The 19,622-nt window shown below is 38.0% G+C and overlaps 1 protein-coding gene and 1 long non-coding RNA gene across 2 annotated transcripts; both read left to right on the top strand.

Moving 5' to 3' along the window:
- The first annotated feature begins 5,053 nt into the window (after window positions 1-5,053).
- Window positions 5,054-5,616, top strand: LOC119617168. Its single transcript, XR_005233353.1, has 4 exons — window positions 5,054-5,101; window positions 5,193-5,204; window positions 5,330-5,406; window positions 5,534-5,616. It is a non-coding gene; the product is annotated as an uncharacterized LOC119617168 (long non-coding RNA).
- Window positions 5,617-6,744: 1,128 nt separating this feature from the next.
- LOC108248210 (mucin-5AC) lies at window positions 6,745-14,354 on the top strand. Its single transcript, XM_017436824.3, has 12 exons — window positions 6,745-6,763; window positions 6,906-7,035; window positions 7,119-7,282; window positions 7,498-7,635; window positions 9,215-9,347; window positions 9,509-9,686; window positions 10,401-10,542; window positions 11,433-11,570; window positions 12,244-12,302; window positions 12,385-13,041; window positions 13,713-13,789; window positions 14,011-14,354. The coding sequence occupies exons 2-12, from the start codon at window positions 6,925-6,927 to the stop codon at window positions 14,098-14,100; spliced, it is 1,887 nt and encodes a 628-aa protein (XP_017292313.1). The 5' UTR covers window positions 6,745-6,763; window positions 6,906-6,924; the 3' UTR covers window positions 14,101-14,354.
- The last annotated feature ends 5,268 nt before the right edge of the window (window positions 14,355-19,622 follow it).

The raw sequence follows: 19,622 nt of genomic DNA, 5'->3' as shown, positions 1-19,622 counted from the left end.
TTGTATAAGCATGAAGACCTGAAAATATTCAAAATAATGCAGTTCAAGTTAAAGAGTGTAAATCTGTGCTGAGGTGGAGGTGTTCTTGAAGACAAAAAGTCAGAATGCTGTAAAGTAACATTAGCAGTGGATAAAAATCTTAAAAATAAAAATAGATGAGAATTTTATGAACAAATTGATGAACATTATTTCTCATTTGCAAAGCAAAAAGCATTTTCTAAAAGTAGCAGGTTTCACATATATAAGTGGTTTGCAAATAAGGAATATTTATGCTTCAATGAGAGATCTGTGTAAACGTAATCTATTTATGTATTGAAAATATTCCATAGAACTGAGTACAGGTAAATGTCAAATAAATGTAAATATATGTAGGAGACAAGGTATTTTCTGAAAAGAATAGATAATTAGAGCTGTTGTATTTCTGAAAATACCAAATTTTGTTCTTAGAGGAGACAGCAGTCAATAAGAAGCATCATGACCAGGAAAATAAATGATGTAAAGAAGGGTTGAAAAACGAGTTGTTCAAGGAACCAACTTCCTTCATAACCATGTTCACTTGACTGACAATTTTCACAGCAATGATTTAAAGTTATAACAATCATAGATGCCTTATTTACAGCTTAGATTCATTAAATCACTTCATAATCAATGAGTCAATCAGAAGGTTTTAATCAGGACTGAAACAGAGAGTAATGAAGCCATCAAATTATCAGGATGAATGTTAAGAAAGCCAGGTTCAGTTTTGTGTGAAATTATATCATGTTCTTGTTCTTTCAGAGTTCCTTCTAACTGTCAGACAAATTTTTCCCTGTTGGCCTTTGACCCCGATGGAGATGAAGTTAAATGCAGATATGGAAAGGATTCGTTGTCAGAGTGTGACCAATGTACACCACCGTCTGTCCTCAGCCTCTCATCAGTGAGTAAAATCTGGTATTCTCATGTCACACTAGGAAGATGAAGGTATTAACTCGAAACACTCAGAGAGAGCAAACTATCACCAAGACAGCAGAGTGATTAAAAAATAATGTGATCTGGATTCAAATCTGGATCAGCACTAATATATAACCCATTGTTTTTGTGACAACCCCAACATTTCCTGAACAATTCATCCAAATCTGTTCATTATATTTTACCTGATCTTTGCAGACAGACAGACAGACAAACAAACCAACGGACACAACCGGAAACTAAAGGGTCACATTTAGGACCAGAGACAGGTTTTTAACAAAGGGGTCACCTGTGGCCTTTGACCTTTGACCCCATGGAACCAGTAGACATCACCTTTGACCCATGAGGTGCAGATGGGCTGAAGATGTGGGGTCCTGTGATAATTATCCGGTCTTTATACAAATCTCTGAATGTGAAGCACTATCTGTTAAAATGTCCTTATTATAAAGGCAGCAGTGCAGCAGATCAACTGAACATCCTGGTTTTTTTTTCCTGAGACACAATTACCTCCAGCTCTTAGGTTACAGTAAACATTTCACATGTCACAAACAGTGCTGCACTTGGAGAATCTGACACTTTTTGCAAAGGCAGTTATTTGCATTATTGTGGGCAGGTCTTCCTGTGAATGCAAGTATTCATTTACTTCATTTACAGTATATTTGGGCAAACTGTTCCAATACAGAGAAACTGTTTGGATGGCAACACGATTTGAAACACTTCTCCATTTGCAAGGTCTTTATAAACTTGATGGATGCACAAAATCCTAACTATCCTAAAGGCTGAACAATATTTTGGTGAATTTGGTCTTGAATCTTTTAGAAAAGAGTCAGCCTCTGTTGAAGGAATATACAAGTTTTTTTTCAGTATAGTGATTGTTTTACCTGTCTAAAGTTTTTTTGGAAGGGGTTTTTAATTTTAGATTTAAGATAGAAATATATTTTTCTGTTAAGTATGTTGTGAAGTGGACCCAAGATTTAAGGCAAGCAGGTTGTTTTAACAAAAAGGGCTGATGTGGCAGCAAAACTACATCAGCCCTTTTTGTTTGTAGTTTTGTTATTTTAATAAATCAGTTTTCTTTTCAAAGATGAGTCTGCGTATTGGGTTCGCCTCGCTGTCACCACGTTATGACAAAAACAGGCTAACTTTTTACATATGCTGGTGTACGTTTTCAGTCAACAGTCATGTCTCAGATCACAAAAAATAATGAAACCTTTCTTCCATAGCTGACCTGAAACTACAGCTGCTTCACAAAAATTTGCTTTCCCATTTGTGTAATAATTTTTATCTATGTTAAAATTATACCATTGCATTCATTAATTGGGCACAAACATTTAGGTTGGTGTTTGTTCTCTTGCAGTCTTGTATTCTGTCATACAACCAGAATTCGAGCAGTAATAAAGGTGACTATGTAGTCCAGCTGGTGATGGAGGACTTTCCCAAACAGAACATCACTCTGATTCACACTAATGGTTCACAGGAGGTGAGAACCACCAGCGATGCTATCAGCAAGATACCCTTCCAGTTTATTTTTCAAGGTACAGTTCTGTTTATAATTCTTTGGTTTAGAACTACAAATATCTGCTCTGAAGGTAGATGTGCTCTTCTGAGATCTGAAAACGGTGTCTGTTCAGTGTTGTTACACTAACGTGCCAACATCTTTTGGTTGAATCATTATCTGCTACGAGAAATCATATTTTATTAATCTTTGCAAATTAAGGAAAATAAAAAATTTCTCCTGATGCAGAAACATCTGGACAGCATGAAGTTTTCTCTAAATTTACAGATGCATATTAATTTGAATCAAAGTAGTGGAATGTTTTATGGTTCAAGAAGTCCTAATTTTTTTTTTTTTGCAAGACCATATCAATTTGTCTGAGTTTCTTATTTTTTGCATCATTTCAATGGTTGGTGCAGTACCATCCTGTGTTCCAGGTGTGTATGTGCCCACGTTCCGACTTCCAACTCCAAAACATGGAACTGAGATCAAGACCGTTGTTAATCAAACAGTGAGATTCCCCATCATTATAGAAGCAACTCATTCCCAGTAAGTCAAAATAAAACACATTTAAAATAAGTTTAAAGTCAATGCAAAGGTGAAATGCAGAACTGCCTCTGGTTAAAGCTTTTTAATCACCTAACGCTCAAAGCAAAGATTGAGTGATAATATTTTTCCAGGGTTTGTGTGCGCATGTGCTCGTTGGTGTGTACTGAATGGATTTAAATAAAACTTTCAGAAACTGACCATTAGATTTACATCTACAAGCCCATTCAAGATGGCCGCTAAAGCAATGAAATCTCAGCAAACATAAGAATGGCTTAAAGTCAGCAAATATTACAAATCCAGTATTGAGCTAAAATCTGGTAATTAGATAATGGAAATCAACCCAATTCAAGATGGCCACCACAACCAACTGTCTTCAGAAGGAACAAAAATGTTGAAAACTTGGTCAATTTTACAGACTTTTAGATAAAAATGTGGTATGGCTGTAGCTAAGCAGCATACCCAACAGTACGAAACACATTGAACAACATTGCTTAAAACAATAGCATTAACTGTTGGAGTCAACCCTGTTTGTCTGTTAGCAAAATATTTCATAAACCACTGGACGGATAAACAGAATTCCCAGAAAATAATTATTGGCTAGACGTCTACAACTGATTAATTTCAATTCAATGCAATTTTAATTCAATACAATTCAAAATGGCCACCACAGTTGACTGATTTTAGCTCATGTAACTCAAGTAAATTTTACAGATGCTGAGCTAACAGGGGGCTGTGGTGCAGCTGTCTGTGGACTACACAGTCACAGGTTTGATTCCCTGCCATGCCCATATCTCACCTTGAGCAAGACATCTAATCTCTAACTGCTCCCCTCTGGTCTACTCGTGTGTATGGGTCACACACCCCCCGCAACACGAGGAGGCATTCCTCTGCTACCAACCAAACTGGCCGGTGTGAACACGATGCATTTTTTATAAAGCCGAGCCGAGTAGAGCGGAGTAGAGCCGGACTTCTGAATCAGAGCCCGTGTAAAAGGGACATAACAGCACCAAGGCCCGCTAACAGCCACCATAATAATTACTAAGATAAATAAGCTAACATAAACTGCTAAACTAAAGGTACCAAGTTTATAGATGAGCATTTTGAAAATGTCATCTCACCCAACTTGTTTATTTTCTGTTTGTTAAAGTGTTGCAGATGTACTCATGAAAGGGCCGTCCAATGTGGAGAAGGCTACATTAGGATCAGGAAGCGTCATCGTCACGTGGACACCATCTGACAGTGAAAGTGGACAAAGCCACCCAATTTGTTTTTTATTTTAGCAATGTCAGTATTTTCTCATATGAGCATTTCATTTTTTTTCAAAATGCACAGTAGATGGTAACAGTACCACATTTTTTTTGACTAATTACCTCTAAATCTATCAATATGTATTATACATAAATTGCTTCAAATAAGTCAGTCAGGTAAACAATGTTTTCACTGTGCCTTGGACAAGATTTTCCCCAGGATGATGAAGACTCTGGACATTGTAAGGGTTGTCATGGTTGCCACATCTCTTCATTGTTACTTGGAGAACAGGGGCAACACTTGCTGAGTGGCAGACCAGGATGGTGATTCCATTTTTAAAAAGGGGAACCAGAGAGCACTCAAACTATTGAGGAATCACACTTCTCAGCCTCTCTGGGAAATTTTACACTAGGGCAGTGGTCTCCAATCCTGATCCTTGGGGCCACTATCCTGCATGTTTTCCTTGTTTCCCTGCTCCAACACCTGATTCATGGTTAAATCACCTCTTCATGTTCTACAGAAGCATGTTAATCACCCATTGATTCAAATCAGGTGTGTTGGAGCAGAGAAACAAGTAAAACAGTTTGGGGAGCCTGGACTCACATCATCACTCCTAGGCACCATGCTCATATGCTTTGTTCAAGTCAGTTTTCTTTTACTCTTCTTTTTTTTTAATCATATCTCTCATTTTTTGACATAGAAATGAACTTTCACCCCATACACTTTAAAACAAAAAAAATGTGTAAAACTCATGTTATATGCCTTTTAATAATAAACGTTCTCTTCTGAATCACTTCCACAGTTACAACGGTTTTTTCTTCAACTCTGAGTTTCGATGTATTGTTGTGACAGTTCAAAAAAGTGAGTAAAAAACTTTTTTCTTATTTTATAAACATCATCAGATTTTTCCTGCACTGATCATGTTTCTGCTACTCTGTTCTTCTCCTTACAGTCCCACCACCAAGTAAGTTTGAGAACAGTACAGTTGATGTTTTAAAGTCTGCACTGTAATTGTCAGTAACAGAACTGCACACAGAGGCATGTTTGAATTATCGTCATGTCATCAAGTTGATTCTTCTTTGCTTCTAGATTTTGTTTATTTTCTGAAATTCAAGATCTCTACTACAATGTCACTGGAGAACAATAAGGATATCATTGAAAAACTGGTTAGTAATGTTTGTAATTTACGTTCTAACACAACCAGTTTCATCTGGTTCAAATGGTTGGATTGACATTTCTGTTATTTTTGTTTCTAATAATGGTTTCTTACAAAGCTTAAACTTGATTCTTCAGATTAAAGATGAATTGATTAAACGAAGTCTGTCAGCACACATAAATGTTCGCCTTCTGAGCAATGGTTCAGTGAAAGTCTCAACAACAGCACCCCCTGGTGGCTAATTGTGTGAATGCATCTTGTCCCTCAAGTTTGGATTCAGATTGTTTTTGACTTCTTCTCTTTTATGTTTTTGTTTTGTTTTTAACAAGAAAATTTTAAAATATTTTATTACATTGTTTGTAAACACCTTGCTATAATCTCGCATATTTTTTTATTCATTATTTAACTTTTTTAAAACCAAATGTCTCAATTGACTTAACCAAGTGATTTGTTTAATTTTAAGTTGCCCAGATATTTTTCCTTCATATGCTTTGATCTTTTTTCTACTTGTTTATTGATGTTTTTTTTCTTTAAAATCTAACAGTCTAAAAAAATCTAGATTTTTCTCTGTTGCAAACAAAAAAAAATGTATCTACATCTCGGAGTTATTTGTGTTGTGATGTTAAATCTTTAGCTGTGCCAAAAGGCAAACAGATTAAATGACTTAAATGTTTGCTTTATTCTTTGTTTTGACTTATATTTAATGTAAATAGCTATTGTGCTTCAATGAAAATGAATAATAAACATCAAGGAGAGCATTTAAATGTCTGATATCGTCATACATTTTGCACACTGGAGGAAAGGAGGGGTGGAGTTTAGGTAGTTTGTGGTAGTTCAAGAATATACAATCCCATTGTGGGGAATCAAACCCAGGTCTCCCATATAAAAGGTGGGGATGCTCTCCGCTCCACTAAAGAACAGCTGGTGTAAGAAAACCCTCACTGGAAACCAACAGTTCATGCTAGATCCACCCCCCGCTGCCTTCAGGTACACTCGCAAGGTGTTAGGGGTACAAAGGACCAAACCACTGATGGTGGTGGGAGGGGATCCCAACCCCTCCAGGATTTCTGCCAATGTCCAAGGACAGTAATGATTTTGTCCTGCACTATAACAGAGACACAAACTGACCACAAGAGGGAGATAATTTACACGTAATAGGATTTACAGAACCACACACAGGAAGGAAACTATACCAAACTACAGTATCTCCGCCATGACAATGGGTTCAAGGTTGGGACAGAGAAACAATGTGTTCACAAATCTATTTTCTATTCAAATGATTTTTTGTGAGACTTGCATTCACAGTGATTTAGTATTTTTCACCTCTAGTTATTTTCTCACAGCTGTAAGACATTTCCTCATACCAGGTAAGCCGAGCTGATGTGAATGCACACCGAATATTTCTCTGTAGGCTGGACTGACAGTAAAGAGACAAAAGGAGGGAGTGGTAAAGATGTTATCTGTTCATAGAAAGGCTCCTGTTTCTAATAATTCTCAGTGTTTGTGTAGAGGCATTGAGCCGTTCACCATGTTGCTCTCTGTGCTGCTGCTGCTGCTGGTGGTCAGCGGGACACAGGCTGCTTTTCATGGCCTTGTTCGTACAACCGTTGTTAAGGAGATCCAAGGAGGTGGATACGAGGTAAGCTGAGGCTCGTTGTGATCTCTGTTTTCTGCCTTTTATCTTTTGATTATACTGAACACCTGCTCACTTTCAATCCCCAGGTGCTTTCTCACGAGAAACTAAGTTACAGCTCCTGCGAAGAGTCTAGTTTTCAGATTTATCAGCCTGCAAATGACTATTTTATAGTTGATGAAAGCAGTGGAGAATGGTGTCAGAAAGAATACACCCTGAGGGAGAACACCACTTTGTTTTCAAGCAGTGCATGGTGAGTCTACCTCAACACTGATACATATGATTATTTTTATTTGTCACTGTGCAGCAATGAATTCACAATCCAGATATTCATCAAATCAACCTGAAATTTAGCTTTTTTGAGAAAAAAAATCTTCCATCGATCAGCTTTGCTGTTCTGTCAGCTCCTGGAAACACAGATATTTCACTTTTTCTGTGTAACATCTGAAAACTCATCTTCTTCTGTAGGGCTGATACTGGGAACTGGGTACAAAACATAAATAATATTACAGTCGGGAGACGAGTGCTGTACTATGAAGGGAGGAACCGGTCCGACATCGGTCGACCCAACTCAGCCCCACAGACCACCATCATCCCGGCTGTGAGGTGATTTTGTTAACACTTTTATCACATGTTAGCATCAAGAATTAACTGAACTTTTAGTGTCTTCTGCTACAAAATGTGTTTCTACTGATTTTATATTTTGCACCTTAGTTTTATCATCTAAACTCCAACACTGTCATCCATCAGAAGCAGCTTCAAACTGCAGGTGAAACTCTGTGAATCAGCTTTAACTGGAACAGATATAACACCTACTTGAACTGAAATAAGATGCAGTCATTCGAATCATGTTAATTTAGCGTTAATTCGTGAAAGTAAAGTAATAAAGTAAAGGATCTTTGTGCAGATAAAGTATTATTTTTTTATTATTGGCCCTTTCCATAGATGTGAGACCATTTAGTGTCCAAAGAAATTGCCAGATTTCTCAACAGTCTTTTATTAAGTGCTCAATCACTGAGCTTTCAGGGAACTCTATGATCGCCAATGTCTGCATAAATTGCTGAACTGGTTCAAAACAATCCCTCAGCAGCCTTCCAGTGACTGCTCAGCAATCCTTCATTGAGCACTCGGTAGTTTCAACTAGTTGTTTATTTCTCAGAAATCTCTCAACAAACTCAACATTTTTGGTAAATCTTCAGCCCCATCCTGTAGCCAGGAGGGCCAGTGCCAACTTGAGTCCTGGTTCCAGACTTTCTCTCCAGTTGGGACCAGCCTTACTGATTCCAGATCCAACCATCTTCCATCCTCATTTCCTCCATCAGTCGGTTGTCGTCATCAAACTGTAGCCTCCTCTGCTGGGTCAGCCAGGGCAGGACCCACCACTCTGGTCTCCTCCTTCTGCACTTTTGCATCCTCCTCCTGATAAGGAGTTCGATATTTCTTCTCCAACAGCAGTCAGAGACTGATGGAAGGGGTACCTTTTAACCCGAGACATACAGTCTCGCAGCGCTCACACAGGTCGGCCTCAGAGAGCACCTGGACTTTCTGTGGTCTCTGCAGGGAGGCGTGGACGCTGTTGGTCTCTCAACAAATGCTCAACATCACTCAGAGGTTCTTTATTGTTTGGTTCCTCGTTGACTGCTCAAGAATCTTTGAAGATTCTGGAGACTGCCAAGAGATTTGGCCAAGTTTTGGTTGCTCAACTGTTTCCATCCTGTGGAAAAGGGGCTTTTAAAGAGAACTGATTACAGCTGGAAAAAATATAGAACAATTGCAAGTGTTAGAGATGTTCTCTGGGGAGTACTAATAAAAAAATCTATAACTACTGATAATAATTATAACAGTTGCATAAGTTGCTCCATGAAAGAACAGAGTGTTTGACAGGAGTCAAACGAAATATGACAATGTTGCCAGTAAAACACTGAGAACATGTCAGTCAGGTTACTTCTTTAAGGAACACTAACTGGCATGCTTTCATTGTTTCGCTGCTTTTCAGCATGTCTTCTGTCTGCAGAAGCCTATTAATTACTCACCCATTCAAATCAGGTGTGTCAAAGCAGGGAAACATCTAAAACATGCAGGACAGTGGTTGGCAATCACTGACTTAGAGCTTTCACCTTAAAGCAAAGCCTGTGAGTCCCCAATGAAACTGACTTTTTTATTTTTTGTTTGTTTGCCTTTTCAGAGTTCCTTCAAACTGTCAGACAGATATTAACCTGCTGAACTTTGACGCCGATGGAGACAACGTTGAATGCAGATATGCAAATGGTTCAGAGTGTGCCAGCTGTACACCGCCGTCTGTCCTCAGCGTCTTATCAGTGAGTAACAATGGTTGGTGTCAGATCACATGAAACCTGTTTGTAGATACCACAGGTACTTAGTCTGGATTTGAGTATTCTTTTAGGGATACCAGTCATGATCAAACCTCCAGGATCTTTGCAGTTTTATGTATTTTTGCCTCTTTTCTGTCCTCTTGCAGTCTTGTACTCTGTCGTTCGCCTCGACTAACGTCGGCACTGAAGGTTCATATGTGGTCCAGATGATAATGGAGGACTTTCCCAGACAGACCATCACCCTGACTGATTCTGCTGGTGTCCAGACAATTAAAACAACCAGTGATTTCATCAGCAAGACACCCGTGCAGTTTGTTTTGAAAGGTTCAGTTTTAGATTTATATTGGACTGTTTTACGGATGCAGAGAGCTGCTCTGAAGTTTAAATTTAAATCTGCTTTTTGTGTCTGAAAAGTCTAGTGTTGGTCAACAAATCTAAAGTATTTCAAGAACTATTAGTGGGGTTATAATCTGATTAAAAACATCACATTTAAACATCACTGTGTAAATTAAGGAACATAACTTTTAACAAATCTCACCTGATGCAGCAACAGTCAAGCTGCACAAAGCAGCCGACTCAACTAACAGGGGCAAAGTAATGGGAAAAGTCCAATGTCCTGCAACCTGAACAAGGCTTGAATTGTGTTTATAGCTAAAAGTATGGAGAAGTAGTAAGCTTTCAAGGAGCATAAAGTTTAAGAAGTATTTGAAAAGCTTTTTATTGTTTCCTATGGGTTTTATGTTGCTGCAATATGTCCCCATGGTAGCCAATCACTGGTAGCACACATCCTCGGTTTTATTTATTATTCATGTGGGTCCGCTTTTTAGTTTGGCCTGCATGAAAGTTTATGAAGTTATAAAGAAATAAGGAAGCTCGTTTAGAGGTGGAGAGCAAAATGTGTCTCCATTATAATGCATTGGAGGCACATTTTGCTGTCCTCTGCTTTGTTATCCATGGATTTCTATGGCAGGCACCAATAAACCTCTTGGTAATTCCATCATCATATTTGAGTTTTTTGTTTTCCTCGTGTTGTTCTAGTTGTTCCTGCGGTCCCATCCTGCACCAAAGGTGTCTATCTGCCTGCATTTCAGGCTCCGACCCCAAACAACAGAGCTCAGTTCTTCGCCGCCGTTAACCAGACGCTGGAAATCCCCATCAGGGCAGCGGCAACTCACTCTGTGTAAGTGGAAGTAAAACTAAAAGGGGTCAGACCAGACGTGGTTAGACAAGATTTTTTCCATTTTCCGGTGGTTGAGTCTGGAATTTGATTTGCTCTGTTGTCTTTATAATGTCAACACGCCAAGCCTCTCATGAGACGGGGCTGATAAGGTGGTGTTTTTTTAGTCAAATCCAGTTTTTACAGTTTTTCCCGTTGTCATTTCTCTGTTCCTTGTTTATTAACATGTCCTCTTATACTTTTATTGCTGCCACAGTCCTTTCAGTTTTTTAATTACTCTCAGTCATTTGTGTTTTTTCTGATCTATTGTTTAGTCTTTAGGGTTAAAATGCATTTTCATTGCAGTTTCTCCTACAAATCCACGTTTTCTACTAGATTTTAAAAGTTTCACCTGTTGCAAGTTTACAGAGAGTACTCAATGACTTTAATATGACTTGTACACAATATTAGAAATTAAGTTTTTACATTTTTTATACTTGGAAGTTTAAGGTTTTTAGAGAAATCCAATAGGCTTACATAGGTTTCACATGTAATCTCATGGGATTCACATGTCAGATTACCTGCAAATCCATGGTTTTACATGGGAATCTGAATGGTTTTTACACATTATTACCATGAAAATATTCCAAATTCACATGGGAAACGTGCAAAACACATGAGCACATGTTGCACATGTGACATTCGTGTAGTGTTTCCATCAGGGAAGTGATTATGTAAACTAAAAAGGAATTAGATAAACAACAACAATCAAGATGATAATAAAAAACTTTCTTAGAAAGAGAAACTTCGGAGTCAGATGGGAGCAGCTGTCAGAGCGTTTGGATCATGATGTGAGGGGAAAATCAGTGTTTTATCAACATATAATCCTTTTCTTGTTTGTTTGTTTGTTAAAGGATCACTAAGCTGCTGTTCAGCGGGCCCCACAGTGTGGCCAGGACCACCTCAGGGGTGGGAAACTTCACCCTGACATGGACGCCATCCGACAGTGATGATGGACGGAGTCACGCCATCTGCTTTATCGCCCAGGCAAAGTCAGTTCGTTTTTTCATAAACGTCACTCTAAAATATTCAGAAAAATATGCTTAAATATCTCAACCAACTTCAGTTAACTGTTGCATATTTTTACACCAACGAAGAAAAAAAAAACCTTTACAACTTGAATTTAAGTAAGCTTTGAGAAACTATCATATTTCAGTTTCGAAAACAATTTATTTAACCCTTATTTATGCAATTAGTAACTTCTCAGTTATTAAAAAAATGTTTATTATTTGTTAATAATGACAAATGTTGTAAATTGCACACTGTAAACGATTCAAACAATGCCAAGCCCCATGCGTATTTTAGTCAGAGCTAAAAGTGGCCCAATATAATGTTGGTGTGTGATGTTTTCTTTTTTTGCATAACCTTTTTAATTTAATTTAAGAATACAAACAACCTTGTTATCTGCCTGTTTTCTTTATGCAGAGGAAGGGCAACCTAGCTTCAGCAAACTCCTCAGATAAATGCTTTTAAATAAATCTAAAAGATTTAAATGAAAGGTTGTCATAATCCAGAATTTTAAAGAGTTTTCCTAAACATTGTTTGTAGATTTATTCCTGTAAGGCATAGATGTATATTCTGTATCTGTATGTATTTAAAGTGTTCTGTCAGACGATTTTGACACTAATTTAATATAAAACCTACTGTTCTGAATCATTTCCACAGTGTTTCCAGCTCTGTGTATCATTCCGATCTTCGATGTCTTGTTGTGACGGTTGGAAACAGTGAGTGAAATTCCTCGTTTTATTTGTTAAATTCCACCAGCTGTTTCCTTCATTAACGACGTTTCTGTTATTCTTGTCACAGCCCCACAAACGACTGTAGTTGCTTTGACAACACCAAGCTTTATAGCTACAGCTGCACCACCTGCGATAATTGCTCCAACTACAAATCCACCCCCACTAGCTACAAATCCCCAACCCACAAACACAACTACAACTACAGTCCCACCAACTACAACTCCCCAACCTCCAACTACAACTACAGCTGCACCAATTGCGATAATTGCTCCAACTACAAATCCACCTCCACTAGCTACAAATCCCCAACCCACAAACACAACTACAACTACAGCTGCACCAACTACAACTCCCCAACCTCCAAATACAACTACAGTCCCACCAACTACAACTCCCCAACCTCCAAATACAACTACAGTCCCACCAACTACAACTCCCCAACCTACAACCACTACCACAACTACAACTACAGCCCCACTAGCTACAACTCCCGAACCCACAAACATAACTACAACTACAGTTGCACCAACTACAACTCCCCAACCTCCAACTACAACTACAGCTGCACCACCTGCGACAATTGTTCAAACTGCAAATCCACCCCCACTAGCTACAACTCTCCAACCTACAACCACAACTACAACTACAGCCCCACTAGCTACAACTCCCCAACCAACAACCACAACCACAGATCCTCCTACAGCTACATCTGCCTCTGTACCTGGTAAGTATGAGAAACGTAGATATCTTAGATTGTGATTGTTGACGTTTGGGTTGAACTAAGTGCAGATCTGCTCTGCCTACATCGTAACAGTCAAAAATACAACCCAGAATCAGAAAAAGTTGGGACGTTAATGGTAAATAAAAACAGAATCCAATGATTTGAAAAACATATAAACCTATATTTTTTCACAATGGAACATAGTAAACATAGTAAATGGAATATTTAAAATCTTTCTAATTTTCTGTGGAGGAATATTATTCTGAAATGGTTCCATAATTTGTAAACAGTTTTTCGCAGACTTGTGAACCCCTGCCTATCTTTACTTCCTGCATGTTTTCCTTGTTCCTCTGCTCCAACACACCTGCTTCATGGTTAAATCACCTCTTCATGTTCTGCAGAAGCCTGTTAATCAGCCATTGATTCAAACCAGGTGAGCAGAGAATCAAGTAAAACCTGCAGGATGGTGGCCCTGAGGACCAGGGTTGGAGAATCCTAATTTAAAGCTAACAATTAACCTTACATTGTGAATAAAATGTGAGTTTATGAAATTTGTAAAATATTGTATATTGGTTTTATTTACATTTTACACAATGTTACAACTTTTTAGGAATTGTAGCAGTAGATTTAACTTTTCTGGTCTGCATCATAATATTGATTCCATGTGCTTCCAGAATATATTATTGCTCTAAATGCAAAAATCTCCACCACGCTGTCACTGGAGGCTAATTATACAACCATCTTGACACAGGTTAGTAACTTTCTACACTAATGATGCTGATCAGTTTCAACTAGTTGAACTGGTTTGATTTTCCTGTCAAGTACTTATCTCTTTTGTCCTCCTAACCTGTTTAACCTTCTCATGGATCTTAACGAAATGCAACCATTACTTACAAAATTTTGCGAGAGTCACTTATTTGGCACAGATACTGATCATTTATTTTTATACCATGTGTTTTTTTTCTCCTATAGCTTAAAAACAGACTGGTTGAAATGGGACTGCCATCAACCATAACTGTACGCATCCTGTCCAGAGCTTCAGTGAACCATTCCGGTGCTTAATCATAGAAATGCATCTAAAACCTGGAGGGAAATGGGTTTTATGAAGTTTGAATTCGGCTTGTTTTTTCTACCAGTTTCTCTTTATTTTCATGACTAAATTTGTTTTTGAGAAGTTTACAGCTTTTTTTTTTAGCATTAATCCAAATATTTGTTTTTTTGTTTTAAATGAAGGAAATTATTCAAACAGTGTGACTTATACTGACTATGACAAATTATGTTGTGTTTTTCAATAAAATATTAGTCGTTCAAAATGATTTCTTTGGTCACTTTTACATAGATTTCTTTTTTCTTTTCTTGTTTATGAACTTGAAATATGAAAATGATACCATAATGCAAATATCAGATTTAAATAACCTTAATTTAATTTTTAAGGGCAAAACTTTATCCTCAACCTCAATTTTATGATTTCATCTACAAATTTCTATTTAAGAAAATACCATCACTGAGTGAAAAGAAGGGTCTAAAACTGCTTTTAAAAGAGCTGCTAAGCTGAGTCTGCTGCAGAACACCCTTTTCAACTGTTCAGTTGTTTCGGAGATTACATGATGATGCACATTTTGCAGCTTTTGCAGTAATCAGGAAATATGTTCTGCATAGATGCAGAAGCAGCAGCTTTAAGATATATCAAGCTAGAAGAATGGACTTCGTCGGAATCCCACTTCCTAGGAATTAGCCATACTCCTTTTCCTACCCCTTGGACATCCGAATCCCCCATCATGAGCTCACAGAATCTTTGAATCAGAATTGGGAGTTGGCTTTTAAAAGTTTCATAAGATCCAAATTGCTTCATGTTATCTTTCTATATTCAGACCCTCCAGGATTTTGCGATGTTGCGATCAAAACTATTAACGCAAAATCGCAACTTTTTGCAACTTTCCCGCAACTTTAACCCAATATTTATTGTTTCTAAAGTGATTCGCCGCCGTTTCTGCGGTCTAGTCTCTTCTTTGTGGGTTTGTGTAGCGTGGAATACAAAATAACCCCAAATAACTCAGGAAGAAGACACGTGACGTCACTTCCTGTTAACATCAGAATGCCGGGAGCGTGCAGGAGCAGCGACCGAANTTTGCACGTCCTGCAGTGTAATCATGGAACATAAACGCATCGACAAACACTTTGTGTCTGCAAAACATGTGAGGAGAGCTGCAGACCAGGGACAACCCAGAAATGCTCATGAATGTCAGTTTAGAAGCTCTCAAAGTTCTCAAATAAAGCACCTTTTGAGAATGTCAATGTTTGTTGGGAATTATCTTACACAACTAGGAAGTATTTTTGGCTTAAGTTATAGTTTTTTAATGATTTTAGTCAAAAAAAAATCAATATTTAAGGAAAATCAGGCATTTTAGCCCGCAACAATCACAAAAAATGCCCGTAAAATCCTGGAGGGATTGTATATTGGTTTTCATTGGCACATATTGGTGGGAACATCCTCTGATGATGACATTTAGGCCAACAGCACCAGTACGATGGAGTGAGGATAAAATGAAAGCCAGGGCTGTAAGTTTTGAGGGAGAAGTGAGGTTAGTGGCAACAGCTGAGTCTAATGATTACGAGGAACAGGTGTGAGATGCGTGGCGGGGCTGAGAAGCAAGGCTCACTGAGGAAAAGTAAGTTTGATGGCACAGAGAAACACAAACACAGTAACAGAACCCAAACACCAAAAAACAGATTATAAAATGCTTTGGTTACATGTCTGTGGCTGCAAATGTTTTCTGTTTTGAGTTTTGCTTTAGTTTTTTCTCCAGAGAGTGATATTTTTACTATAACACAGATTAAGATGCAAGTATTTTATTTTGGCGGTTGGTGCTCATGGGCTCAGCAAAACACTTACGCTGTCCATTTAGTTTCAACGATTTAACAATGTTTCTAATATTAGGCACAATGTTTGGGAACAGCTCAAAGGATTAGAAGGGTTCCTCTGCTAGTCTAAAAGTCAGACACTTAGAAAAAACAAGCTTAACTTCCTGCCACATTGTTGACATTACTTTTGTGTGAGGCTTATGTACCTGTGTTGTACTTGTCATATACGAGACATATTTTCCTTTCAGTCTTGTCTTGTTTGACTTCTTAGTTCATATTTATTTTTTTATCTTCTTGTAGATGCTCCTTTTAGGGCTCGCTACAGAGAATAATCTGCTTCATCTCACGTTATCCTAGAGTCTCAACAGATGTGAATTTCCTGAATTTCCTTCTCTGTCACATCAACTTCCTGCAGATTACATCCATGAACTTCCATATGGCTCCATATTCAACATGCTTTGTCAGTATACCCCCTACCAAGTCAAGCATGTGTCAACATTAACCTTATCCTTTTTAAAGTTTTACAAGGTCAAAGTATGCCACCTGTATTGGTGCTCCAAACTGAACTGATACATCTTGTGCAGGATTGTTTTCTGTCACAATATTTACAGCATCTTAAAGTTCAAGTTCAAAGCAGTTTGAGAAAACCCGTCAATTACCTTGTGAGTTAATTTGCTTACGGTAACAATTCGAACAGCACTCAGACTGGAATCTTACCTAACAAGTCGAGCCTGTGCATTGTTCCACAGACAAAGCAAAGACAAGCCCAGCGCTGAGATGTTACACAACAACTGGGTTATGTCATTATAAGGCTTCCATGTGAATGCACTGGACTCAAACAAGAATTTTTTGAGTTTAAAAAGAAGTAAATGTGAAGAGAACATTAAGGAGGCAAAGCTAGGACATGTGCAGAGGGGTAGGGGATACGCTGACAAGAGATGTTGAATATGGAGGTTCATGCATGTGGTGAAGGAGGATGATGAAGCAGATTATCCTCTGTAGCAACCCTTAAATCTCTCTTGGTACCTTTTAGCTTAGAAGTTTATGTTAGCTTGTCATTCTTACATCGGCTGTTTTAGCGGGCCACTGGTACCATTTAGAAATTTAGCTTTCTCTTCCTGTACACTTAGTTTAGTTCTGTACATTTAGTCATGCTTAGATCTGTTTAGTTTAGCTACTATTTTTGACTGTCTTAGCTCAAGCTTAGATTTGTCTGGTTTTACTTCGGCTGTATAGCGGGCCTGGGGTACTTTTAGATAGTTCAGTACCGTTAGTTTTAGTTTTAGCATTGTCATGTTTTAGCTTATTTAGCCTTCCTGTACACTTAGCTTAGTTACTGTACAATTAGTTATCATATTATATATAACTGGCTGTTAGTGGGCCTTCTTTTGGTACCTCTTAGTTTATTATTATTCTTGTCTCTGTTAGCTAGATTCTTTGTGCCTTAGTTTAGTAATATCATGTTTTAGTAGTTTAGTTATCCTGTACCTTAGTTAGCATTGTCATGTTTTAGCTGTAACTTTGTATTGTTGTTTAGTTTAGTTTTCTCTCTTGTATTTTGTCTGTAATTTTGTTCTTGTGTTGTAAAGCACTTTGAGTCGCCTTGTGATGAAAAGTGCTATATAAATAAATGTACCTACCTACCTTAAAGCAGGGGTGAGCCATCCTGGTCCTCAGGGCCACCATCCTGCATGTTTTCCTTGTTCCTCTGCTCCAACACACCTGACTCAGAGGTTAAATCACCTCTTCATGTTCTGCAGAAGCCTCTTAATCAGCCATTGATTCAGATCAGGTGTGTTGGAGCAGAGGAACAAGTAAAACATGCAGGATGGTGGCCCTGAGGACCAGGATTGGAGACCCCTGCCTTAAAGGGAGCCGCTGAAAAAAGAGGAAAGATACAAAAGTAAATATACTGCAAACTAAGAACCCCAACAAGGAACTGTCTCGTATGTGACAAGGACAACACAGGCACATAAGCCTGACACAAAAGTAATGTTAACAATGTTTCAGGAAGTTACTGAAAGTCATCAGGTAGAAACTTGCTGTGGGAAAACCTGAGGCTGAGTGGAATGAAGAGCAGCTGGTTTAGTCACTTATTAAGACGCATCATTGGGAAGGTTGACACGTGCAAGAATGGACAGGGTGTATTTACTGATAATAACATCAATTTTGTTATTTGGAGATCCTACAAGCTTTCACAGATATCAACCTTATGCAGTTTTTGAGTCCAGTGGAGACTATGTCAGATGCAGAAAGGGAAAAGATTTATTGTTGGTTCATTTCCTGACGGAAACCCCTATGCAGCACCGCTCGTTCCGAGTCACTAAAGTCAGCATTCTTTCTTAAAGTTTTAAAATGCCAAAGTATGCCACCAGTTTCAGTGCTCCAAACTGAACAGATACTTCTTCTGCAGGATCTCTGTCATCAGTAGCAATGTTGAAGATCCATATTAGGTGCAGATAATGATGGAGGACTTTCACCAGATAGAAGTTCAAGAAATCAAAACTACCAATTATGCTATCAGTAAAATACAGTGTTTTTTGCTACCTATTTTAAATGAGCTTTGAAAGATATTAGAGGAACTTTATTCTGAAATTGATCCACTTTTAGACACAGCTTTTCTCAGCCTGGTGAACCTCTGTCCATCTTTACTTCTGACAGATTCAGCCGCTCTAAAATAATCTTTTTATACCCAGTTCTCTTACTGACCTGTTGCCAATTAACTTAATTAGTGTCAAAATGCTCCTCCAACCATTTCTCTTGGTTTTACAGCCTTTTATTCCCCCGTCTTAATTTTCTTTTGTGATACATTGCTGCCATCAAACTTAAAATTACCAATTATTTTTCCTAAAAATGATACAATTTCTTAGTTTTATCTTCTGATATGTTTACTATGTTCTATTTTGAATAAAATATAGATTTCTGAGACTTGCAAATTGCCACATTCTGTTTTAATTTAAATTTTACACAGTGTCCCAACTTTTTTTGAACTGGGATTGTATTATTGTTGTTTCCAGAAGAGGAATAACAGAAAATGACTGCAGAAAATAATTGTCAAGCTAATCTTTATTTCCTGAAGACAGAGTTTTTAGGTTTTTTTTTTTTTATCCAGTTTGTTTCTATTTCTTGTCTTCAAAGCGATTTATGGTGATTTATTAAGCTCAGTCAGAGGAACCATTAAAATAAAAGCATTTGATGATTGTTTGGAGAAAACTGGTCTGTTCGCTTGAGGCTTTTTCTTGTTTCGCACAAAAGCCCTGGGGTAAAATGTTTTTCTTTATTCTAAAAGTATTTTTAAGTCCGTGTTACTGAAGATAGCACATGCCTGACATGAATGAGGAGTCTGTGGAGCTTTTATTTGAAGGTGATTCTTGACAGGGTTTGTTTTTTTTAAAGGTGGCGTGACTCACGGTGCATTAATCTGTCAGCTGTCGCTTTCAGCCTCCGTGTTAAACGGAATGTTGTTCTGCCGCTGCTGTCAAAACTGTAATTTCGTTTTATTACAAATCAGTAATCAGATTTCACAGGAAGTCCAACACCTCAGTGCCATAAGATACAGAAATCTAAACTGGCCTCGAATGTTCAAGTGTTACTGGTCTGAGGAAGGTTTGGTCGTTTTGAGAACTTGAAAACCAGAGAAGACCGACAATCTGTACATAAAAAAAAGGAAGTCTTTAGTCCCAGTCCACACCCGGAGACTCCCTCAGAGTAATGACGTGTTA

The sequence above is a fragment of the Kryptolebias marmoratus genome, linkage group LG7 (assembly GCF_001649575.2).
Source record: "Kryptolebias marmoratus isolate JLee-2015 linkage group LG7, ASM164957v2, whole genome shotgun sequence".
In the NCBI taxonomy this organism is placed as follows: domain Eukaryota; kingdom Metazoa; phylum Chordata; class Actinopteri; order Cyprinodontiformes; family Rivulidae; genus Kryptolebias; species Kryptolebias marmoratus.
The sequence above is the reverse complement of the archived record's forward strand: the minus strand, read 5'-3'. Positions and strand labels throughout refer to the sequence as shown.